The sequence below is a fragment of the Mobula hypostoma genome, chromosome 13, assembly GCF_963921235.1.
Source record: "Mobula hypostoma chromosome 13, sMobHyp1.1, whole genome shotgun sequence".
In the NCBI taxonomy this organism is placed as follows: domain Eukaryota; kingdom Metazoa; phylum Chordata; class Chondrichthyes; order Myliobatiformes; family Myliobatidae; genus Mobula; species Mobula hypostoma.
The window spans coordinates 79,171,160-79,197,755 of record NC_086109.1 but is presented as its reverse complement, the minus strand read 5'-3'; the positions used below and the strand labels follow the sequence as shown (position 1 = coordinate 79,197,755).

General features: G+C 38.3%; 1 protein-coding gene across 1 annotated transcript in view; it reads left to right on the top strand.

Annotated features, from left to right (window-relative positions):
• Positions 1–225: 225 nt before the first annotated feature.
• myef2 (myelin expression factor 2) overlaps positions 226–26,596 on the top strand; it is a 29,001-nt gene continuing 2,630 nt past the window's right edge. The window contains exons 1-15 of the mRNA XM_063066021.1: positions 226–381; positions 4,117–4,322; positions 14,831–14,883; positions 15,324–15,331; positions 16,961–17,054; positions 19,557–19,751; positions 19,836–19,989; positions 21,133–21,182; positions 21,273–21,333; positions 21,472–21,573; positions 21,664–21,714; positions 21,799–21,897; positions 21,970–22,101; positions 24,532–24,645; positions 25,540–25,623. Coding sequence (XP_062922091.1) covers positions 296–381; positions 4,117–4,322; positions 14,831–14,883; positions 15,324–15,331; positions 16,961–17,054; positions 19,557–19,751; positions 19,836–19,989; positions 21,133–21,182; positions 21,273–21,333; positions 21,472–21,573; positions 21,664–21,714; positions 21,799–21,897; positions 21,970–22,101; positions 24,532–24,645; positions 25,540–25,623 — 1,489 coding nt within the window. The 5' untranslated portion in view covers positions 226–295. The remainder of the gene's footprint in view (positions 382–4,116; positions 4,323–14,830; positions 14,884–15,323; positions 15,332–16,960; positions 17,055–19,556; positions 19,752–19,835; positions 19,990–21,132; positions 21,183–21,272; positions 21,334–21,471; positions 21,574–21,663; positions 21,715–21,798; positions 21,898–21,969; positions 22,102–24,531; positions 24,646–25,539; positions 25,624–26,596) is intronic.

Sequence of the window (26,596 nt, the reverse complement as noted above, 5' to 3'; positions counted from 1 at the left end):
AGTACTTTTGCGTATGATTATATCAAGATTTAAGTATACTGACATGATTTTAGTTTACTTTAGTAAAGTAAAAAATGGAAGTGCCGTGTGTGGAGAAAATGCACAGAAGCCCACGATGAACCACAGCATTGACTGAGTTGAAAGGGCAGACACGTTGCGAGCGGGGCAAGTCTCGCGATATTGTGTGCACCGGTGGAGGGCGGGATTTGCGCATCGCTTCGCGGAGTGCTTGGGACGGGACGGGACTGGACGGCGCGTCGTTTCGGAGAGTTTTCAGCTCCGTCCGGAGGAAAACATGATGGAGGAGATCAAAGAAGACCCGCAGGAGATCCAGCACGTCGAAGATACCCAGCATGAAGAGAGCGAGACGCCAGATAAAACGTAATGAAGTCCCAGCTGAGGTGTTTCAATGGCGACGCGCGGCCTGCAGACGAGCCCCCACTCCCCCCAACCTCTGGCCGAAGGTGTCCATCCTTTTGTGCTGAAATGGGGCACGCCTTCGCTCATCCCTCCCCATCGGAACTGTTTTGTTGGAGGCCCAAAGTTCACTGCTGGCTTAACAGCCGGCGTTTTCACCTTTTGCTCTTTGCGATTTGATAATACACTCTGTCGTATGTTCTTGATACAAATTCTGTTGCAATATGCTGTCAAAAAACCCTTAGATCTTGACTCCACGATTTTTCTTTCATGAACCCCGTTACAGCCAAGTCCGATTTGCATTTTTCTAAACACGAAAAATTCTGTAAATGCTGGAAATTCAAAGTAACATACACGCACACGAAATGCTGGAGGAACTCAGCAGGTCAGTCAGCATCTATGGAGTGGAATAAAGCTGTTGATGCTTCGGGCCGAGACTTCTCTTTGAAGAAGAAACGCCTGATTAACTCCAGCATTTTGTGTGTGTTGCATCGGCGTTTTTCTTTTGTTATTGTTTTGCTTCCAGATAGCGTATTTAAACGTGAATGAAATAGAAAATGCTGGACACCTTGCTCCTGATTGTTCAGGGTGCCCTTGTTTTTGCAGTGTTATTTATTGAGAGATTCAACGTTTAAAAAAGACTCCCAAGACTTGGATTTTGGCAATGTTAAAGGCTGGTTAATTATGGGAATACTCATCGTGTATCGAACAATACACACCCATGATCCCACTTTTTGTTTTTTTGATTTTTGGTCAATTATTTTAATCTCACGTTTGTTACTGAGGAAAATTGCAGTAATTATGCCACTAAATGGCTGACAAAGTTGCCCACTTATAATTGTGTAAGCTATTTACAATTTAGTTCATCCAGAACATTGGAAAAACAGTATTCAATCTGTGTTTGCTTGAGTACATCACAACAGTAGAGGGAATATGCTTAGTTGTAGTGTATGGAAGAGATACAACTTATTACCAAAGTGTAAGGGCAGTTTGCAAAACACCAGAAAGCTAAATGCTGTGTCTGCATTTATTTACTCTCCAGTGATGAATGTGAGTTTTAGGTATTTTTCAACTAGCAAATGCAATCCTGAGAACTTGAAAATACAATTTTAATGAAGTAACACCCAGCAAATTTCTGTATTATTCAAGAAATATTCTGCTTTTCATCTGCAGAATTTGAATTTCAGCGCCTTAATAGACCACGGTTGATTTGATTATAACCTCGAGTTGATATTCCTGCCTAACGTTTTTAATATTCCGCCGACCTGCTAATCAAGAATCTACCTGTCTCTGTCTTAAAAATATTCACTGTTTTGAGGATGAATTTCAGAGACTTGGGCCCTTTGGAAGGACAATGAGTTCTCATCTGTTTCAAATGGGCAACCATTCATTTTTAAACAGCAACCCCTATTTGTAGATTCTCCTCAAAGAGAAAATGTCCTCATCACATCCACCCTATGAAGACTTCTCAGGATTTTATGTAGGAATCTTTTGCTCTTTCAGTTGATATAAGCATTGCTTATCCAACATTTTTCTTAATAATCTTTCATCCATAGTGGGTATTGTTGAAGTTCTCTCGAGTTGTTTTAAACATGTTAACATCTTTCTTAAGTAAGACTAATACTGTATACTAATTTAGATATTACATAAATGCTCTTTCTAAGTTAAGCATACGACTTAAAATCTCCCAGCTATAACAATGTTGATTTTTTTTTTAATGCAAACACGAGGAAATCTTCAGATGCTTGAAATTCAAGCAACACACACAAAATGCTGGTGGAACGCAGCAGGCCAGACAGCATCCATAGGAATAAGTATAGTCGACATTTCGGGCCGAGACGAAGGGTCTTGGCCTGAAACGTCAACTGTACTTCTTCCTATGGATGCTGTCTGGCCTGCTGAGTTGTTTGGTTGCGATATTCTGATTACCAGCCTTTAAATAGTTTTTAAAATATATATTCCTCCTGCCAAAAAAGAATATTTTCTAATAGTGTCTTCCATTTGTCAAATCTTTGCTCACTCACTAAACCCTTCTTACATTCTCTTGACAACTTACTTTTTTGTGTATCTTTAACTTAGCTTGGTTTTTTCATTATGAAAAGTTGAGGCCCCAGCAGTGGTCCCTGGGGAATAATAGTCATTCCAACTTGCTAATGGGAAACAAAAAAATATGTTATCAATCAACCTTATAACTCGGCCATTTTGTTACTCTCTGCCCGATGACTGTTTATTATCCCTAAGAAATTTTAGATGAGCACCTTGTCAAACGGTTTTTGGAAATGTGATGAATCCACCAGTTCTTTGTTATCGGCAGTATGTTGTTTTTGCAAAAGATCTGCAATGAGTTGTTCAATCATGATTTTACTTGCACAAAACTATGCTGACCTTGCTTGATTTACTGGAATTTTTGAAAGTGCAATGTAAGAGTTTATAATATTTTCTCAGTGACAGATGTTTGGCTCAGATTAAGTGACAGCTGATTTTCTCCTGAACTTCCAAGTCCAGTAATCTTTATAACTAAGTATATCACATGCTTATAAAATGCTCACATTTTTTTGGTGTATTTCATCTAATAAAAGGCAAAATGCTTGTGGACCAGTCATTTTGCTAATTGTTGGTCAGTGATGTAATAAAACTGCTTACGCCATGTGTAACAGGAAGTTTAATTTAGAGGCTACACTCAGGTTGGAGGAGCACCACCTTGTATTCCGTCTGGGTAGCCTCCAACCTGATGGCATGAACATTGATTTCTCGAACCTTTGATAATTCCTCCCCTCCTTCATCATCCCCCTATTCCTGTTTCCCTCTCTCACCTTATCTCCCATCTCTTCCCCCTTCCCTTGGTCTTCTCTCCTCTCCTATCGGGCTCCCCCTTCTACATTCCTTTATCTCTTTAACCAATCAACTTCCCAACTCTTTACTTCACCCCTCCCCCTATCCTGGTTTTACCTAACACCTATCACCTTGTACTTCTTCCTTCCCTTCTCCCACCTTTTGAGTTCTCATCTTTTTTCCCCCCAGTCCCGATGAAGGGTCTTGGCCCAAAATGTCGACTGTTACTCTTTTCCATTAATGTTGCCTGGCCTGTTGAGTTCCTCCAGCATTTTGTGTGTGATGCTTTCTTTAGTTTAGTTCTGTCTTTTTCTCCTATTGGCTGTGTTCTTATCCTGTGCCTCGTCAGCGGCAGAATGAACAGTGTGGAATTAGGCTTGCTATTTCCTTTATCTGTGATAGTCTAGTCACTTCTTTTAAGACCACAAGGACTCTGGAGACCTGTCAGCCCAAAGTTCTGCAACTTGCTTGGTATTGTTTCCCAATTTGCTTGGTATTGAAAATCTGGGTGCGAGCAGGGGGTAATTAAATGAAAACAAGATGTGCTTGAAAATTCAGAAGGTTAGGCAGCATCTGTGAAAGGGGAACCTGTTACCTTTGCTGGTCCAGGACCCTTTGACAGAATTAAGAATAGGAGTAAAAGAATCATTGATTACAGGTAGTTATAAATGCACAGCCATTTGGCTTCTGGAAAATGGATACTCGTGTATAGACATTTTTGAAGCAAAGTTTAACATAAAACTCTCTTGTTACCTCACTTAATTCCCATTAAAACTTGTTCATTATTGGGTTGATAATTTGAAGAAAGGTGACTTTTGACAACATTTGAGTATTTTGTGTGCTGATGCATTTTTCTTTAACGTGTAGTGAAGAAGATGAGCCTTCAAAAGAGGAAACATCAAGTTTGAAGGACAAGCCTGTAATAAATAAGAAGTCCAACAGATTTCATCCATACTCAAAAGATAAGACGACAAATGGTGACAAGAAAGCTTATAACCGTAACCGAGTTTTTATTAGCAACATTCCTTATGATAAAAAGTGGCAAGTGATTAAAGACCTCATGCGAGATAAAGGTAACTTATGGATAAATTTTCATATGAATAACTATGTATTTCAGTTATTAATATCTTAAAGACATTGGGGTTCTGCTTGTTTTAGTTTACTGATTACTAGTAACTGCAAGCTACTTGAAAAGCTAAAATTAAAGTAATATACACTATATAGATGTTAATAAACAGTGGTAGTGAAACCATAGAATTAGGCCATGTAACATAGCAGTTTCAAAGGCAACTTCACAAAACATCAGAAAACTGATCTTTTCCTCTGAAACAGGTGATTTTTTTGTAGTTAGTTGTAGCAGTAAGATCTAATACATAAAATAGAAATTGTTGTCCTATAGTGGGGAGAAATGAGAAAAGCTGTTTTAAGAGCTCCATATGCTTGCTTTATGTGCATTGATTGTTCGGATATCCTGTACTGCACAAGCAGGAATACATTGACTCTTTATGAGCTGTATTCTTAATATAGTCCAACCTAAAGTTTGTCACTGATTCTTTGATACTTAGACTCAGAAACCTAGACTTCAGCAAACAGCTATTCTTGCCTGATATCAACAAAGGCTGCAGCATAAGACATTTGTGTGTCTGGTGGAATTGAAAAGTAAGCTCCTTGAGCTTTTGTAATTCAAGTTGATTGTTGAGATAATTATTGAAATGTCAGCTAATTTGGAAATTGAAGCTAAGATCATTGTAATTATATCCAAGGGATTGAAGTTGTAGCTTCAACCTCAGTTTATGCTGTGAAGTTTCTAAAAGACAGCTTTTTTTTGAGTGGGAATGTGGCAGGGGACATTGGCATATAGATTACATTAGAAGTTCAAAGAAAAATAGTAGCAAAAGAAGTCCTAACATCTTTTTCTGGAGTAGTAATCAAAATTGACACATTACTGTTGATTAAATTTTGGATAGGCTTGATACGTTATGGTAGAGAAGTTTGCTAATAGAGGCTATAATATTTCTCAGTTGCCTTTGCCCTCTCTCAGAGAAGTTAGCATTTTGCAGGTAGTCAGAATGCTGAGACCTCAGATATTTTATCTCTTATTTCTATTTTTCAGACCATTAGTTTCTCAAATTTAGGCTCTTTCTCATATTTTTCAACAAGCAACTGTGTGTAATTTGGATTTAAATATTCTTAATGAAATGAAAATTAGATTCAAGTGAAATTATTAAAATCCTTCCTGATTACTTGTATAATGGATCTGATGGATTGGATGAGATCAGTTCTTAGTCATTGACACTGTTAAGTATGACCTCTTTAAAGTGAACTATATATAAAGTAGCAGAACATTACAGATTTGATAGTCACAGAAGCCCCAAAATGTAACTTCGCTCATGAGAATGAAATTAGACATGTATGTCTGCTACACCACATATTTTCCAAAATTCTATCTAGCTAAGTTTTGAAGTGCAGTTATCATTAGAATAATAAACATGCAAAAAATTAGCAGTAATGGAAATGGAAAATATGGGTAGCATACAGTTGTTCCAGCAGCTTGGTTTAGGGTAAAAGCAGTAATTATATCCCCCTCTCATTCTACCACATGAATTTTGTTTTCAATTATTTTTCAGTTCTATGGAATTTAATGCTAATTTGTGCAATTTGGAATTTGGGTACAATTTTGGTCAACCACTTGCACTTCCTCCAAGGCTGTTATATTCATAAACATGAGAAAATCTGCAGATGCTGGAGATCCAAAGCAACACATACAAATCAATCCTGATGAAGGGTCTCGGCCTGATACTTCGACTGTTTACTGTTTTCCATAGATGCTGCCTGGACTGCTGAGTTTCTCCAGCATTTAAGTTGTGGTGCATAGCACCAGTATAGCTTTAGCATTATTTCTGTCCCTTTGAATTTATGTTTAATGGTCAGTGTTTTATTAGAGACAAAGTCTTCTCATCCCATCACTACAAACTGACTATGACAGTTATGATCCTATTGAAAAGTGGAGGGGGAAACTTGGGTGACCTATTCTGGTTCTTCTTACTTATAGTCAGGTTAGGCAGAGTTGACCGTTGGTGTAGCTTTTAATGTCCCAAGTGACGTCTCACAGATCTAAACACAACTGCACAAACTTCTACAGGCTTCCCAGCTCACAGACTGAGAAATCTGTATGCTGAGTCTTGATATTGCACTGAAACAACCTCTACAGTGCTGTTTGCTGTGCCTATAACTGGTTCTTCATGGTGATGGCTTCCAGTGAAATAGAATGGTTTTTGGGGGTAAGTGGCTGACTCTGGCCATCTTGGGAACAGAAGATTTACAGAAAAATCCTAGTCATTTTCTTAATTCCACCTTCATTATCTGCAATATGTGAGATTTTTGACAGTAAGATTTAATTTTTAGAGCTTTCATCAGCTAGGGTAATAAGTTCCACACATCATTCTAACCTTCAGTGAAGCTTTGCCAATTTGATAAGATTGTTTATGATTTCATCAACTTTAGCGGACTGTCTCTCATGAAAGAGGTTAGCAAAATGATTTTTGGGTGGAGGGGTATGGATGGTGCTGCTAGCTACCATCCGAATCAGATTTAATATCGCATATATAGTGAAATATGTTGTTTGTGACAGCAGTACATTGCATTACAGAATAAAAAAATCTAAAAATTACAAGAAATATATATTAAATAGATAATGCAAAAAGAGCAAAACAAAGGAGAAAAAGTGAGGTAGTGTATATGGGTTTATTGTCCATTTGTAAATTTGATGGTAGTGGGGAAGTTGTTGTTCCTAAAATTTGGAGTGTTTGTTTTCAGGGTCTTGTTTGTCCAACTTGATGGTAGCGATGAGAAGAGGGCATGTTCTGGGTGATGGGGGTCCTTAGAGACAATACTGCCATTTTGAGGCATTGCCTTTTGATGATGTCCTCGCTGCTGGGGAGGTTAGTGCCTGTGATGTAACTGGGTGAGTTTGCAACTCACCACATCCTTTTCCGATTCTGTAGAGCGGCCACTATAATAATGGTGCAACAAATTGGAATGTTCTCCACAGTACACCTGTAGAAATTTATTATGAGAGTCCTTGGAGACATCCCAAGTTTCCTCCAACTCCTAATGAAATATAGCCTCTATCGTGCTGCCTTTGTAATTGCTTCAATATGTTGGGCACAGGATGGATCTTCAGAGATGTTGACACCCAGGAACTTGAAACTACTCACCCTTTCCAATGTTGATCTGTCGATGAGGACCAATGTGTGTTCCCTTGACTTCCCCCTCTTGAAGTCCACAATTAATGTCTTGGTCTTACTGCTGTGAGTGCAAAGTCATTATTTTGACATGACTCAACCAACTGAGTTATCTCACTCCTGTAAGGCTCTTTGACACCATCTGAAATTCTGCCAACTATGAATGTGTCATTGGCAAATTTATGGATAGCATTTGAGCTGTACCAATCCACAAAGTCATGGGTGTAGAGAGAGCAGAGCAGTGGGCTAAGGAGACGTCCTTGAGTTGCACTGGTGTTAATTGTCAGCGAGGAGATGTCATATTTAGTCTGCACTAACTGGTTTCTCAAAGAGAAAGTCAAGGATCTAGTTGCAGATAGAGATACAGAGGCCCAAGTTTTGGAACTTGTTGATTAGTAGTGAGGGTATGATGGTGTTGAATGCTGAACTATAATCGGTAAACAGTAGCCTGACATGGGTGCTGCTATTGTCCTGGTGATTCAGGGCCAAGTGGAGAGTCAGTGAGATTGCATCTGCTGTAGGTCTATTGTGGCAATAGGCAAATTGCCGATCTCTGTTTAAGTTATTTCTTGTAAAATTCCACAATGGAATTTGTCTCGGTTTTTCCATCTTTTGGTGCTGTAATTTGCTCATAGTTTCCTTCAGGCTTCTGTTCCCACTTCACTTTTGAGTGTTCAAGTTGTAGTTATTAAGTGTTCAAGTTGTGGTATGCTTGTCTACTGTAAATATTTCTGAAAAACTCTTCGCACATATTTCTTTATTTTCATTTTCCAATACCTCCTTTGGAATCCACTTTGCTTCAGATATGATAGCCATGTTTAAGAGGCATTTAGTCAGACACATAAATGGGCAGAGAATTGAGGGATATACAGTGTCCTGAAAAAGTATTCAGCCCCCACAACCATTTTCACATTTTACTGTCTCATTTTCTAAATTTAAAATATATTAAATTAGGGTTTTTGAACTAATCTACAAAACATTGTTCATCATGCCTAATCAAAAGAAAAATTCCAAAATCTGTCAACGCTTTACTAAAAATTAAAAACTAAAATTGTGAGACTGAAAAAGTGTTCATCCCTTTTGTAACTACTACTCTAAATAAGATGAGGAACGGAAAGACAGCAGATCCTGATGAATTAGTAATAGAACAAATTATCGCCCTTGAAGATTATGGAATTGAAAAACTTACTGATTTAATCAATGACATTTATGAGACTGGAATAATACCAGAAGAGATGAAAAAAAATCAGTATTTATCACTCTTCCTAAGAAACCTGGAGCAATAGAATGTGAATTACATAGGACCATAAGTTTAATGAGTTATATCACCAAGATACTTATAGGAATTTTGATGACAAGAGCTAAAAATAAGATACAAGCTGAAATAGGTAAAGAACAATGAGGTTTTGTGAAAGACAAAGGTACAAGAAATGCAATATTGATGTTAAAGATACTATCAGAATGAGCTATTCAAGTGCAAAAAGATTTGTTTGTTTTATCGACTACACAAAAGCATTTGATAAAGTGAAGCACAATAGGTTATTAGAAATATTACAGAAAACTTTAGATACAGATTCACAAGGCCTCCGCCTAATCAGAAATCTGTACTGGGAACAAACTGGCGCTGTAAGAATAGATGGAGATGTGAGTCAGTTTATGAAAATCAAGTGTGGCGTTAGACGAAGGTGTGTTTTCTCCCCTGATTTATTTAATGTGTACAGTGAAACTATTACAAAAAATAAGAGACATCTTGGGAATCAAAGTTGGCAGTGAAAACATCAATGGTTTCAGATATGCAGATGATACTGTTAATTGCAAGTACTGAGGAAGAACTACAAAACTTAAGTGATATAGTTGTTGAAGAAAATGCAAAAATGGGTCGGTCTATCAATTGCAAAAAGACAATGTATGGTGATATCCAGAAAGAAGGAGAATCCTATCTGCAGGCTGAGAATAAATGGGGAAGATATAAAACAAGCACAGAACTTTTGCTACTTTGGAAGCTGGGTGGCATCAGATGGCAGGTGCGACATGGACATCAAAAGAAGAATAGGGATGGCAAAAGACACCTTTATGAGAATGAAGTGTATGCTGACCAACACTAAACTAGGCATGACAACCCGCCTCAGAGTACTGAAATGTTACGTTTATCCAGTTATGTGGCTCAGAATGTTGGACAATATCTAGTAGCATGAGGAAACGAATTGTAGCAGCAGTGGTTTTTGAGGAGGATGCAAAGAATAGCATGGACGAAACGAATATCTAATGACGATGTCATGAACAGAGCAAACACTAGAAGAGAAATGTATGAGATCATGAAATGGCAACATAATTTCATTGGACATGTGATTAGGAAAGAGGAGTTAGAATGCACGGTAATTATGGGAAAGATTGAAAGGAAGAAAGCAAGAGGAAGACAGACAAATGATGATGGAGATAGCAGCCAGAGAACTGGAAATGAATACCAATGAACTGATCCACTTGACCCGAAACAGGTGTGTGTGGGCCATGGCAGTCAAAGCTCAAACTGGGCATGGCACCTGATGATGATGATGACTCTTAACTTTCCACAGATGTAATAGTGTATATTATGTACCAACTCACCCAATTTGTTGATTAACAAATTGGAGGATCACTTGTTTTCAATGAAGTCATAAGGATAAATATTCCCTGTCTCTGTAAGGTCCAGCAGTGTGGTAGATTTTCAACTGATCAAATCAAAATGAAGACAAAACATTCACGACAAGTCAGGGAAATTATAATAGAGAGGCACAGATCTGGGGAAGGATACAAAACCACCTCAAAGCACGGAACGTACCTCAGAGCTCAGTGCAGTCCACTGAAAAAGTGGATAAAGTATGAAACCACAGACACACTGCCTGGATCGGGCTGCCCATCTAAACTTAGTCATCAGAGAAGAATGGCACTTGAAAGAGAGGCACTTTGACACGAGCAGTCATTCTGAATGGGCTGCAGAAGTCAGTGTCTGCAACTGGAAATGAAGCTTATGGCTTCATAATCTCTAAGGCCTTGCACAAAAAAGGAGTATTCATGGAGGAGGAAAAAGCTAAAAAAAAAAAGTATATCCATGTCCAGTAACTTAAGAAGATACTGTAAAGATGTGGAAGAAGGGCTTGTGGTTGGGTGAGAGTAAATGGAACTTTTGGCCTCAACACTAAGCAGTACATGTGGTGTAAATCTAATGCTGCGCATCAGCCTTACTGTAAAGAATGGTGGAGGTAGCATCATGCTTTGAGGATGCTTTTCTGCAGCAAGGACTGGAAATCTGGTCAGGATTGATGGACATATGAAAGAGATCCTAGATAAAAACTTGCTAGCCTCCACCAGAAAGCTTAAACTAGAGAGGAAGTTTGTCTTTCAGCAGGACAATGACCCAAAGCACACTGCTAGAGCAATCATAGTGTGGCTTCATATGAAGAAAAATTATGTCCTTGAGTGGCCCATCCAGAGTCCTGACATTAATGCAATTGATCATCTCTGGCAAGACCTCAAGATTCCTGTCCACTGCCGCACCCTAACACTAACCTGGCACACCTTGAGCAATTTTGCAAGGATTAATGGGCAAATCTTGCCCTATCACGTTGTGTAAAGCTAATAGGGACGTATTCAAAAAAGACTACTAGCTGAAATAGCTGCGAAAGATGGTTCAACTAAGTACTGAGCAAAGAGGGATGAGTACATTTGAACTGCTGACATTTCAGTTTTTTAATTTTTAATTTTTCATGTTTTGTACTTTTCCCTGTTTTGGGGATGTACTGTGAAAAAGAACCTGTGATTCACAGATAAAAATTCTCAGTTAAAATTGATTAAAATCCCTGGTTGTAATTCTCATTTATGTGAACAAAGGATTGGGGGCTGAATGCTTTTTTAAGGCACTGTAGGCTACGTGCAGGTAGATGTACAGTTTAAACTGGCATCATGGAAGCGCAAAGGGTGTATTACTCAATGTTCTATGATGGCTTTTTTCATAATTTCATGGTAAACATTTATACTGATTCTAGTATCCCTTGTATACTTCATGCACCCTTATAGTAGTTCTTGCCAGCAAAAGCTACTTGGTCTTTCTACCCATGTTGCTGATATTTGTATCAAATTTCAAGTTCGTGTGTACTGCATTTATATGGCACAAACATGAGGGCTTTGGCCCATCACGTCTATGGCAATCTGCATCTGCCTATATTAGGACTGTATCCTACGCTTTGTGCTTGTCTAAATGCCTCAAATATAGCATGTGTGTCTAGTTCCACTACTGTGTTTAGCTGTGCCTTCCAGATATCCATCTTTGTGTAAAGAAGAATATTTTCCTCTCAAACCCCCTTTAATCCTCCTCTCACCTTTAAACTCTGCCCTCATGTTTTCCCTATCACGAGAAAAAGATTCTGTCTACCCTAAGCCTCTTAAAATTTTACATTCACCCATCAGCTTTCCCCTCTCAAGGAAGAACAAATCCAGCCAATCCAATCGCTCTGGTACAACCACATACTTTCTATAGTATGGTGCCCTAAATTCTGCACTGTAACAAGTGCCATCTCACCAGCATTTTGGGGGTGGCATGTTAGTGTAACACTAGTACAGTGCCAGCGACCCAGGTTCAACTGTTAGGAGTTTATGCATTCTCCCTGTGACGTCAAGGATTTCCTCAGGGTATGGTGGTTTCCTCTCATGTGCCAAAGGTAAACAGATTAGGAGATTAATCGTTCACATGGATATAATTTGGGTAGTGTGGGCTCATTTGGCTGAAGGGCCTATTACATTGTTGTATTTCTAAATAAAAAAAAATAAATAACAACAGTACTTCTATATTCTCTGGTCTGTGAAGGCAAATGTGCCAAGTGTCTTCACCACCCTATCTTTCAGGGAGCTGTGGACCAGAACCCAAGACTCATCTGTTCATTAATGTTCCTTAGCACCGCATTTCACTTCTGTAACAAAAATGATTTTAAAATTCATTGTGTTCTTTTCTCATTCAGCTCAGGGTATTTGCATGTACAATCACAAACAAATGGGATACTGGATATGTACTTAAGGCCACAAGAAAACACTTTATTAGAACTAGCAGAAATGCAATACAGAATGAAAAACACAAGCCTACAGTAGTAGCAGTACAGAAATCAAAATAGTACTTATCATCCACTAAACAAGCCGATCTCTGCAACGTCTAGTCTGAGCCACAAATCTCACAGTCTTGCACACAGCCTGTTTTCTCTCTGTAACTGACTCGGCATCCACTAACCCTCTCAACGTACTTCGCCCTACGTTAGCACTTGCACTGGTCATGACCTAGTTTAAGACCAAAACACTTCCCCCCCGTCCAAAAATTGTCCCTTTTTTTTTATACCCTTTAAGATTCCTTCATAGTGTAACATATTATCACCCCAGTACTTTTCCATCCCTTGGTGGTACCAGTTGCACCTTCTTAGCACTGAATGAGTTTCAGTCCAGACCCATAATTTAAGAAAACAGAGACAACCAGTCTGTGAGGAGGAAAACATTATTTATTATCTAATCTTGGTGATGTGCACTGGACTATTCAACACTGACACCATTTTTTTATGGCATGTACCAAGGAGAAATCACAATTAACTCTTTCCTTACAACATCCCGTATGCATCACCTTGCACTTGTCAGTATTAATTCCATTTGCCCATGCTCTACCCAGCTTTCCATCTAGTTTATAGTCTGCTACAGCCTGGTCTAAACTTCCTTGTGATCACTAACCCCACCAGCTTCTTTGTTTCCATTTAGAATAATACAACTTCATTCGATGGCTAATTTTACAACAATCTTTCAGATTTGTGTTATAGATATTTCTGGAAATCAGATGCTTAAGTGAATAGTAATTTGCAAATTTAAGCTACTCAGGAAAGCTTCCTTTTATTTCTTCCTTCAACTGTTTAAAGCTATTTGTGCCCTTATTTTTGAATTGCATCTTTGCACTGTAAGCATACACCACATGTTAATTAAATGCATACAGCTGTTGACTGAACACCTAATCAAAGAAAGCATGGCATAAAGCTCATAAGATATTTTCCCTTACAGAATGATAATGGTTTCAAAACTTATTTTGTAAGTTGAGCGGTAATTGTAAATATTGTACTCTGCATCCAAGGTAGGTGATCCTAATGTTATAAAAAGACTTAGTTACAGCTTGCTGCACAGAAGAACTTCTCTGTAGGGTGGTAAATAATTAAATAATTTTATTACGGATAAGTACTATAATATTTCAAATCAGTGCATATTTTGTGAAACCTATTGAGAGTGGTTGAATGACCAAGAGCAACTTGAGACTGATTAGTAGAGCTGTGTAAGCATGACAGAGACAAACCATCAGCCTAAAGGCCTTCCAAATAAGGATTTGTTTTGTTCAGCGTTCAATTGTATCATTTTGGTTTCAGTTCAGGCCTCGATGATTATTGAAGTCCTATAAGGGATAGTTGAGCATTGTAATTTATAAATACAGTGAAGTGAAATTTCCTTATTGTGCAAATGGCTTTCTGGGCTTTTTCTGGTGTAAGGAAATTGGAACTGGAAGAGAAAATATGGAAAATGACTGATGCTTGCCTTTATGTCATAGGGGGAAAAAGGAAGTTGTTTTGCATCCTTTCTCGACTTTTTAATTATGTTGGACTTTGGTTCCAAGTTTCTCTCTTGAACGCCTTTATTACTGAGCCAATAACTGAGCTTAAAATGCATTTGTGCTGAGAATAATGTCTGTAACTTTGATTTCTGCATCTGTTGTAAGGTGACACACAGTTCAATTGTGAAGCTCAATGTCTTGGATTTGGATTTGGATTTTATGCCATGATATGGCTGAATTATTGCTTTTGTGTGTTGTGCAATAAGCATTTTAATTGCAGTATTGTGTTTCTGTATTTGTGACTTAACACATCGAGGGTTGTAAGCTTTGTCACCTTAAAACAGTGTATTTTGACTGCCACAATGTTGGCATTGACAGGAAATGTAACTTGCTTTAGCAATGTCAGATTGTTTTTTAAATGGTTGTAACAATGTCTGTTATTTGTTCACCAACCATATCATACAGGCCAAATCTGTTTAATTTGCTGCTATATGATGGAAAATGTTGTTCGAATTTGATTCGGATGATGCAGGTGACAAATCTTTGGGGCAAAAGTTGATTTCATTTTTTTTAAATTGTTATGCATTGTAATGATTAGGAGGTGTGCTGGTCTGGTGTTGATTGTTGGTGAATAATGGGTTGCTCCTCTGTAGTGTTGTTTAAGTGGCAACAGTGAAGTAAGTGTGTGGTCTTTTAAATGCATTGTTTTTGGTATTTCCCCTCTGTATATCTCATGTAGTTGGTGATGTTGTATACGTGGAACTCTTTAAGGATGCTGAAGGAAAGTCAAGGGTAAGTGGGAAAAATCTGCTTGGGGGTTCATAAGGTCCTCAGCAGTTTTAATTTTTACTTACTGATTAGCACAGGTAGCTCAAATTTTAAGGTGTTAGCAAGGATGCCCTTGTATTTATTGCCAACTCAGCTTTATGCTGGAGTTTGGTTGTGTTGAGTGGTTTAATCTGGAGGCCTGCAGTGGATATTTACATTTAATTGATTGGACTGGTGTTACTATAAACAAGTTGTAATGTATTGCTTTTACAGAACTGTAACCATAAAATATAGGAGGTAGTTGCAGCAAGAGTCTGTATTATGGAAAATATCATTTTTTTAAATCCTTTTTCCTACATGTAGTTAGATACAAAATAAAAGCAACATCTAGTAATCATATATGCTAAAATATTTTCTTTCTTTCCCCCCCCCCCATATTTTTCATTACTTGTCATCTGAATCAGGGCTGTGGGTAAGTAGCTTGCTGTTCAATTGTTTGGCTGTCATGATGTTGTGTAGTTAAAATTTAACTTTTGTTTCCTGGTGTGCTAAGTATTCTCCCAAACCAACAGTGTAGAACTGTGCATTTGACCACTTTAGCTTTTCGCTAAATTCTAGGTATTCTATTTCATTATTTTGGTGATCACTTTTATCTTGGCTTTCAAAGTGGTGGATGCACTATCAATTCTGATTGTGTAGCTTCACACCTATTTATGGTGTTCAATATGAGTGGGATCTGACTCATTAAAACTAGTCAAAATGATCCCAATGGCCAGCGGGTGGTCTCGGTGAGTCAATAATTTACACTGAGACTGCTGTTGAATGTGAAGGTCATGAGTGTCTAAACATGACAAGTGTGAATGTCACACATTCTGGGAATTTGGCCTTCTGGATGCCAAGTATTTATATTTTTACAACAGGTTACAATGTAGTAAACATCCAGGCATCCTGTGAAGAATACAACTGTTATTTTGTTGATAATATAAACTCATGTTTATCCTATTCATAAAAACATGATATCCATTAACATTTGGAAAACCTGTTTGATACATTTACATATTGCAGGTTGAGCATCACTGATCCAAAATGTGTGGGCGGTTGGGGGGTGGGGTGGTGGCAGCAGTGTTTCAGATTTCATATTTCTTTGGATTTTGGAATATTTGCATCTATATAATGAAATATGTTGGAGACGGGGCCCAAGTCTAAAGACATAATTGATTTACATCACATGAACAGTTTGTGTACAGTTGGTGTAAAGCTCTCAGAATGAACAGTCCGCAGTGGGAGCACAGTCTGGCATGGTGGAAACGTGTCCTCCACACAGACTGTTGGAGTTGAATGACTGCCTCCCCCGACCATATGTATTACCGGGTACCAGTGCTGGCTTCATATCTGCCATCGATTTCAAGCTGCTGCCCATTCCGCAATGACTACGTTGGGGGAGGAAGTAATTTTATATAGTATTTTTAATTGTATGCATGAAACAATTAGCTTCAATTTTCAGTTCCTTCGTGATAGATCTTTGCTTGTTTCATAATCAGCATACCCCATTAAGCGGCATCTGTTCACTCTGATGCTGAGCATTCCACTCTTTCAATACACAATCGAGATCTCTTATTTTTTGCTTTATACAGTGTTTTTCTATTTTTCATTAACTTCTGCCCATTACATATGTGAGGTCACTTCTCTGGGAATCTTGTCAGCGCCTTGTGGAATCAATTCGTTTGTGACATCATGTCGGTGCTTAAAAAAAATTCTTATATCAGAGGTTTTCAGATTTTGGAATTTTGGTTAAGGGGTGCTCAATCTGTATTGTCAATTAAAATATATTGACTGTTCTTGCCCGTTGATCAGAATATTACTTGTATAATCTTAAGAAATCTGGCTTAATATATTTATGTAACTGCTGTCAAATCTTTTACTTGTAAATTGGAATTGTAAACGGTGGCTTAATTGAAAATGGGGAGGCTGCAGACTAACTAGAAGTTGTGCTATGGTATATCAGGCAAGCAAATTACTTGAATTGAATCCCATTAGAAGTTTAATTTGGTGATCTCTTCGATGCTCCCTTTTTAATCTATTTTCTGATTAAAATCTACAGTGTTGTGGAATTCAAATCAGAGGATTTAGTTTCAAAGGCTTTGGATGTTATGAACAAATATGATCTTGGTGGAAGACCGCTCACCATAAAAGAGGTGAGTAATATTTCCTGCCAAATCATTTGTATTTAAACAGCATTTTTAATCAGTGCTCAGCAAAGATACTTCACTGTTTATCAAATTTTGATACTAAGAAATTTTGGGCAGTTGAGCAAAGAATTGAGTTTTAGGGATTACTTGAAAGAGGAAAGAAAGATAGGAAGGTGTGAGGTACCATTTCAAAAACTTGGAGCTTTAACATCTAAACATATGGTCATCGGTAGTACAGCACTTAGATTTGGGGAAATTTAAGGCTGGCTTTGGAGTATTGGAGATTCTTGTGGGCTTTAGTGCCGAAGATTAGAGATCTTAAAGGCCAAATCCTTGGAAGGATTTGAAATTGAGGGTGCAAGTTATAAAATAGTCCAAACTGACTTCCAGTGAAGAATGAGCACAAAGGTGATGATGGATGAACAGGGCATGGGAAATGGTGGTTTGGACAACATCAGATTTTCTGAGACTAGAAAGGTGCATGCTGACCAAGTTGCTATTCTTTAAAGAGCGGTTTCAAACATCGTGGCAAATTTAAAAATTGTTTGTGTAACTATTTTGTTTTTGCCAGATCAGAGAGGTTTTGACTCTGGGAACATCTAATAAGCAATTGGCTTTTTTCGTACAAAAGATTGAAGTATGACTTATTGGGTGTTAAAATTATTAATGCACTTGCTAGGGTAAATATAGAAATGTTTTATTTTGGAGTAGGTAAATAGTCAATAAAATCCAATAATCACTTTAGTCAAAGCACAAATGAATTTTTACAGTATGGAACTTGTTTATTTGTGATGAATAACATGATAGAAGTGAGCAACAAGCAATGAAAATAAATACTTTTGGCCTTTTTGGATGTCAAGAGAAATCAGTTTTAATCTGTTCATTTGCAGTAATTACATATATAATTTAAATTTATAGAACTCTGAATACCATGGTAAATTCTTTGATTTAGTCAAAAAAAGGTTAAGCAATTATTAATTTGAAGGTTATATTTCTAGATGATTTTGAGTGTTAAAGCTATCAATTTAAATACAAAGTCTGAGAGTGAAAAGAACAACACTCATTCTATGTGAACTATATTTTGTACCAACATTTAAATTCTTTACAAATTAGAAAAGAAATCCTTAATGAGAGAACTGCATTCATGTTTGAGAGCGGGGGAAAGAATGAAATTCTGCTAGCATTTTGTGAATTTAGGTTGCTACTTCAAAACTTGGTTGCCACTTCAAAACTTGGTTGCCATGCTCATTTCATCGATTTACATGAACTATGGATAGAAATATTATGTGACGTATAATTTTGAGACTTTTCTAGGGCCTTTATCAGCTGTAAAATCTTTTCAGAGATTTTCAATCTCTACAACTTGTTTGTAGTATTATTTTTTATCAGCACAATTTGTCTCCTTTTGCACATTGGTCATTTGTCAACCTTCATTTATGTACAGTTTTTCATAAATTCTATAGTATTTATTTTACTGTAAATGCCTGCAAGAAAATGAATCTCAGGGTAGTATATGATAACATATATATACTTTGATAATATATTTACTTTGACAGTTCTTAAAGAAAATTCAGATTTGACTCTATCATAAAACATGGCAACAATTTAAATAGCATTGGGGAAAATGCGGGAAAAAAACTTAAAATTTGTTTTCTTTAGACAGTAATGTCAAGAACATACAGTACTTATCACTTTCGACCTCAATTGAGATAGTTCACAGCCAGGTTTGAGGCCTTGTGCTTGAGAAGCAGTTAGACATGGCAACAGATTGCGTAATTTGTGAGTGAGATGTACAGAGAGTCACAAGGCTTTATTGAAATTTTAATAAATTCTCACCTACTTTGACTTAGAATTTGGTTAAGAAAACAAATTTGACATCACCTTTGCAGTTATCTGAAGAAGTAATCTTTAAAATCTTAAAAAGAGTGGACATGTATCAGGGGTTCAAATATTTCAGAGATGGTGCAATATGATTATGCACAGCATGAAAAATATATCCAAATATAATTTTTATAGCAAAAGCTCAGTCTGCATTAGTGAAAATTAGCATGCTGATTTGTTTTGTTGCATTGTACCCATTATAGAATTGAAATTGGATTTGTGGGTTAAGACTGTTTGATCCCAACTGCTGCATTCCATTGAATTTATCCTTTTTGTAAGGAGAACGATGGCTAATGCCATTCAACCTGTTTTGAAGCATGGGGGGGGGGGAATGTGGAGCCTAACATTGACCCATTTTCTTTCAAAATTTTCACCAACTTACCATTTTGTCATTTCTATGCTTCCTTTGTTCATAGGTTCATTATTCTGATCACCTTTCAAACATCCGTCTTTTCAATTGAATAGTGGAAATGAATTTTGGCACCACAAAGTGATTATGTATGTGTAACCCCTAAGTCAGTGTTCATTAGCACCACAGATGAAACATCAGAGCTGGCCTAATTTTTCTTGGAATATGCATTTAAACTTCCAAAAAAATGTTTTGACAGATGCTTTTATTTTGTGTAGGATGCTGATGGAGAGCATGCTCGCAGGGCTATGCAGCGTGCTGGGGGTGGTTCGTACCCTGGCGGATCCAGGCCGGATATTAGTTCACCAATTGTTAATTTGCCGCCTAATCTTGTCAACAATCCAAATATACCTCCTGAAGTCCTCACTGCACTACAGGCTGGAAGACTTTTACCAACTGTGTTTGTTGCTAATGTAAGTGTTTCATTTCTTGGAAGACTAAGAAGAAATAGTAAAAATTAGTATACTGTTTTGAACTCCCATTCTGTTTCTGTGTAGCTTGACTTCAAAGTGGGTTGGAAGAAATTGAAAGAAGTATTTTCCATGGCTGGGACTGTAAAACGTGCCGATATCAAAGAAGACAAAGATGGCAAGAGCCGCGGAATCGGGACTGTGATATTCGAACAGCCACTTGAGGCCGTTCAAGCTATTTGTATCCTTTTACTTACAGTTGTAGCTTTGGAATTTGGTTTACCAGTATTTTTTTAAAAGACTTTAAACCTCTGGAATTTAAGGAATGTTTTCAGTTGTCATTTTGATATTCAAACATATAGAGTGAAAATAGACTTAGGATATGCTGCAGCAGGGTCTCACTTACTTTCCTACATGATTGAGCTCTGATTTATTCACAAGGTTACTGCCAATGCTGCAGTTAACTGCATAGTGCACACAGCATTATCTCTGTTATCCACCAGGACAAATTTTTGTCATCTTCACCAATACAATTTGGGAATTAAACAAGGAGCAAATCCGTGTATGAGTTTGTCCACTTGGGTGTATGGAAATAAAATTAGATTTATAGAGAAGGAGATCATTTAAAAACCATTTCACACAAGTAGATTAAGATATGAACTCTTACTGTTTTTATAATTATTCACTTTGTGGTTAATGATTATATTAGAAGCATAAGTCATAGCATTAAAATACCTGTACTATTAATTACTAAGGCTTTCATTGAATTTAATGGACAATTACTGTGTGAATGCATCAACTTCATGGAAATCACAGGACAGTTTGAAGTAAGATGCTATTTGTGAAGCTAATGGCAGCGCAGTGCAAACTAGGCAGCAATTTTTTTACACTTATGATGTATACTGCATGATTACAGAATCATTGCATTCCCTCAGAGGAGTATTTGGACAATTTCTATTTTGCTGCTGGCTGTTTTCTTTTGTTGGTTACTGTCGATTACTTTGATGTATGAAAATGAACTTCAGTTTTTAATCCTGAGAGTCCCAAGGTATTTTCAGTTTTTTTAAAAATTCCCTTTGCATTTGCTTCTGAGTTGTGGATCCAAGATCTTGTGCATGATGGGTATAAGGCACATGGAACCACATACTTAAAGCTACTAAATAGAAAATCTGAAAATAATAGCTTTAATAGACAAGATATAGAGACTTTGGTTCTTCCACAGTATTAAATTTAAACAAGTTAATTGACGTTTACATTCCAGTTTGCACACTTACTGTTTGTAGTTGGCATAATCCTTTGAAATTAAGTATGCCAGAAAGAGCTAAGAAATCCTTTATTCAAATTCGGAACTCTCTTCCTATTAGTTTTCTTAACTTGTTTATAGCTATGTTTAATGGACAGCTTTTGTTTGATAGACCAATGCATGTGAAAATGGTAAGATTTTTGTCTTGTTATTACAACAGCATACATACCTGAGAATCTTAGGTTTGCATTTCCTAACCAAATTCCTTCCTTTTCATAAAGGATGATAGGTCTGTTCCACATGATGACTTGCGTTCTGTTGACAAGAAGCCTCAATTGCCTCGTAAGTACAACACATGAAACCAAAAAAGTCTCATCTGTTTAGATGCTTGCCACAACAGTATAATTATGATCGAACTTGTGCTTTGCGTGATGATATACTAGTTAGTGGTTTCACGCCTGTTGTTTTGGTTGGATTCAGGTGGGCTTGGTGGTATTGGAATGGGACTTGGACCTGGAGGTCGACCAATTGCTGCAAATCAAATGACTATGAGTAATGCAGTGGGCAGCATGACAGCTGGAGGTATGAGACTTGTTTCTTACATAATTTTAAATGAGAGAGGAAAATTACATATGATAAATTTAACCACTACACCCCTTGCATTTGTCTTAGGAATTGGTATAGATGGACCAGCCTATAGGGGAATGAACAGAATGAGTGGAGGTAAGTTTTGCTTGCTTATAAGCAAAGCTTTCACTGTTCTTTTTTTCTTTTTAATTATAAACTGTTTTCTTTCCATGCCTAAAGGAATGAGTGGTCCCATTGGTTTTAGCAGTGGAATGGACGTAATGAACAACTTGGGAAGCTTTGGTGATGGAGGCATGGGTAATCTGGGTCGAATGGCAGGTAATATTTTACTTACTGCTTTGAGGCTTTATCATGTGTGATTGGTTTGGTGACTTTGAATTCATATTGCAGGTATGAGCACAATGGAAGACTTCAGAGGAAATCTGGCCCCAGGACTGGGAAACATGGGAGGAGTGGGAGGCAGTATGAGTGCCATTGGCGGAATAAGCAGCAGTGTAGCTGCAATGGGAAGTACTATGGGAGGTAAACAGCTTTATCTTTCTGTCGTAATACGTTCCGTAACGCTGTAGTTATAGTCCATCTTCTGGATTTAACATATTTCAAATATGATCACACTACCTACTCTGAAAATTGCCTTTTGCAAAAGCTCCCTTCTGGAAAGTGCTGTAGGGCTATTAAAACAAAAACTTCATGCCATCTTAAATGTTCCTTGCCCAAACAGTTAATCTGGTCAATTTTTCTAATGGACCTCCCTCTCCTCCCCTCCTCCCCCATCTACTACCCCTGTCACTGCACTGTAAACTCTTTAAATCAGTTTTTATAGTACTGTTAATATTTTAAATTCATGCTGGTATTTGTTTTTATGCACATTTCTTCCATATCTGTAATTTAACTTTTTAATATTTTTTATGAAATTCTGTATTACTTATAATTGTTGATTTTGTTGCATGTCGTGCCCTGACCAACGCACCACAGCATATTCCTAACAGATGTAAATGTACCTTTATGGTGAATAATGTTGATCCTTGATTATTCATCTCCTTAGCGAGTTATTTCTCATGGTTGAAATGTGAAAGATCTCCCAGATTCCATCAAACTATTTTTGTGACTTTAACTGAAGGAAGTGAACTGATCGGTTTTGGTGTCATTGATTGAATTTTGGTGAAGAAATTAAACATGCAAATCTATAACTTTGAAAACATTAGAATTTATTTTGAATCAGATTTTTGCTTTGCCAAGCTTGAATATTGCCTTTTTATAGTCATAGTAGTCATACTTTATTTATCCCGGGGGAAATTGGTTTTCCTTACAGTTGCACCATAAATAATTAAATATTAATAGAACCATAAAATAGTTAAATAGTAATATATAAATTATGCCAGGAAATAAGTCCAGGACCAGCCTACTGGCTCAGGGTGTCTGACCCTCCAAGGGAGGAGTTGTAGAGTTTGATGGCCACAGGCAGGAATGACTTCCTATGACACTCTGTGTTGCATCTCTGTGGAATGAGTCTCTGGCTGAATGTACTCCTGTGCCCAACCAGTACATTATGTAGTGGATGGGAGACATTGTCCAAGATGGCATGCAACTTGGACAGCATCCTCTTTTCAGACACCAGCATCAGAGAGTCCAGTTCCATCCCCACAACATCACTGGCCTTACGGATGAGTTTGTTGATCCTGTTGGTGTCTGCTACCCTCAGCCTGCTGCCCCAGCACAGAACAGCAAACATGATAGCACTGGCCACCACAGACTCGTAGAACATCCTCAGCATCGTCCAGCAGATGTTAAAGGACCTCAGTCTCCTCAGGAAATAGAGATGGTTCTGACCCTTCTTGTAGACAGCCTCAGTGTTCTTTGACCAGTCCAGTTTATTGTCAATTCATATCCCCAGGTATTTGTAATCCTCCACCATGTCCACGCTGACCCCCTGGATGGAAACAGGGGTCACCGGTACCTTAGTTCTCCTCAGGTCTACCACCAGCTCCTTAGTCTTTTTCACATTAAGCTGCAGATAATTCTGCTCACACCATGTGACAAAGTTTCCTACCGTGGCCCTGTACTCAGCCTCATCTCCCTTGCTGATGCATCCAACTATGGCAGAGTCATCAGAAAACTTCTGAAGATGACAAGACTCTGTGCAGTAGTTGAAGTCCGAGGTGTAAATGGTGAAAAGAAAAGGAGACAAGACAGTCCCCTGCGGAGCCCCAGTGCTGCTGATCACTCTGTCGGACACGCAGTGTTGCAAGCACACGTACTGCGGTCTGCCAGTCAGGTAATCAAGAATCCATGACACCAGGAAAGCATCCACCTGCATCGCTGTCAGCTTCTCCCCCAGCAGAGCAGGGCGGATGGTGTTGAACACACTGGAGAAGTCAAAAAACATGACCCTCTCAGTGCTCGCTGGCTTGTCCAGGTGGGCGTAGACACGGTTCAGCAGGTAGACGATGGCATCCTCAACTCCTAGTCGGGGCTGGTAGGCGACTGGAGGGGATCTAAGTGTGGCCTGACCATAGGCCGGAGCAACTTCAGAACAAGTCTCTCCAGGGTCTTCATGATGTGGGAGGTCAATGCCACCGGTCTGTAGTCATTGAGGCCGCTGGGGCGCGGCGTCTTCGGCACAGGGACGAGGGAGGACGTCTTCCACAGCACAGGAACCCTCCAGAGCCTCAGGCTCAGGTTGAAGACATGGCGAAGTACTCCATATAGCTGAGGGGCATGGGCTTTGAGCACTCTGGTACTGACACCATCCGGTCCTGCAGCCTTGCTTGGGTTGAGACGTTTCAGCTGTCTTCTCACCTGTTCAGCTGTGAAGCCCACCATGGTGGTTTCATGTGGGGAAGGGGTATAGAATGAGAGTAGGGTGGGGGACTGTGAGGATGGGTAGGAGGGGAGAGTAGAATATGTGTTGGTTGGGGGCCGACAACGGATGTGGTTTTATCTTTGTTGCAGATGTGTATCGCGCAGGAATGGCATCTTCTGGTATGGGAGGTAGTTTTGATCAAGAATTTGGAAGAAGTGAAATGCCTATGAAACGTGGTTTTGGCGATTCATTTAGTGGAATGGGTAAGAAAGGAAAAAACAACTTGATACATGATGTGGATCTTGAAAGATGAGCAACTCAGCAAGACAGACAGCACCTCTGGAGGAGAATAAACAGTCGATGTTTTGGGCCAAGACCCTTCTTCAAGTTTGTGACATTCATGACTTCATTCATGGATCCTGATGAGGGGTCTCGACTTGAAACCGACTTTTTTTTTTGCCCGCCGTAGATGCTGCCTGACTTTGAGTTCCTCCAGCATTTTGTGTGTGTGTTGTTGAAGATTTACAACATCTGCAGAATCTCTTGTATTATGAATAACCAGTGTGGTGTGTTCTGCGTCCTAGTATTAGCAATACTCATGTTGCTGAATTCATCAGTCTTTAGAATAAAAATGACTATCACTGATAGGTTAAAATGCATTTAATTGCAAAACCCTGTAAAAATAAAACTAAAAATTTTGTTTATATATTCAATTCTCCCTGCTTTCCTCCTCTTGGTGCACTAATTGGAGAAGCTGTATACTTCCCTCATTCTGCTAATCACCTTTGGAGTGGATTTTTTTTTCACCCATGCCGTCTGCTTATGCCGATGAAAGGTTTCAAGCAAGTGTCCCATGGGGGAGATACTCTGCACAATTTGGTAGGATTCATCTGTAGCATATTTAGAGAGGTTTGCTTTTGCTCAAAGGCTTATAACTGAAGTACCTCATGTAAAGCAATCATCCTTGCTTTTCTGATTTAATTGTAATAACACTGATCACTTTAATTTTTTTGAGTGGAGGTAATTGTGAATATTTGCCTAATTGGTTGGCCTGATGATAAATCTGTTCATTGTTCAGAATTAAATTGGAAAATTTTGCTGTTTGAATGTGTTGTTCATAATTGGCAAACATTTCTTTTCATTCCCTTTTTGTTTAGGAGGTGGAATAGGTGGAGGTATCGGAGGAAGCATGGGAGGTGGAATGGGGGCCACTGGTATGGGCGTAATTGCTTCTGCATTAGGTAGGTTAATGTATTGGTTCAAATGATTAAGCCTTAAGCCTTCAAACCTGAAATTCAAAGATGGATAATCAAGAAATTTTTCGCTTTATTTCTTATGAGAACTTGCCTGTTTTGATGTCAGTCATGTCAGTGTATTGCTGAACACATGATACTGAAGGTTGCAATTTAGAATCCGTTGGTAAGAGGTGCAGAGGTGCGCTTTCATGCAAATGGAGAAAAAAACATTGGGGACAGTTCCGAGAATTCATTGCACAGTGGCAATTTTTTATAAAGCCTTTGTTTTCACTGTTCAGAATATCCTGCATAGTAATCTTGCTTTTGTGAATTAATCTAGATGTGGGCCATAATGGATTTCAGTGCTGGGCAACAAAAGTGACTGATATTGTCACATTGGAAATGCTGGAGCCTGTTGGAGAAAATGAAACTCTCTTGTTGCTGTTGTATCCCAAAGTATTTATAGATTTTTTAAAAAAAACTAGTTCTTTCTTTAGGATAAACCCCACTCAGTCAGCAGGAACGTGTTTTTTAAAGGCATAGTTGAACTCTTCTCAGTATTTCAGGTTTATTAGTCTATTCCCCCTCCCCCCCCCCAAGGGAATGGCAGACAGGAGATAAGTTTAACTTTATTTTCTGAAAATTGGCACTCACAACAAATCCCTGCTCCTGATTGTACTGCAATGAAGGTGTATGGTTAAGTTAGAAGTGAGGGCCAAACCCTTGGGCTTCTCACTCAGAAGCACACATTTTAGACCTGATAGAAGTTTATAGTCTATAAATTCATGAGGGGAAATGAAGGGTGGGTGGATGGTCAGAGTCTCTTTCATTGAGTAAAAACGTCAAATACTAGAGCCCCCACCCTTTAAGGATGGTGTCCAGGGCTTTACACAGTGGTATGTGCCTGGAATGTGATGCCAGGGATGATGGTAGAGACAGACATAATATTGATCTTTAAATGAAAATAGAGGGAAATGGA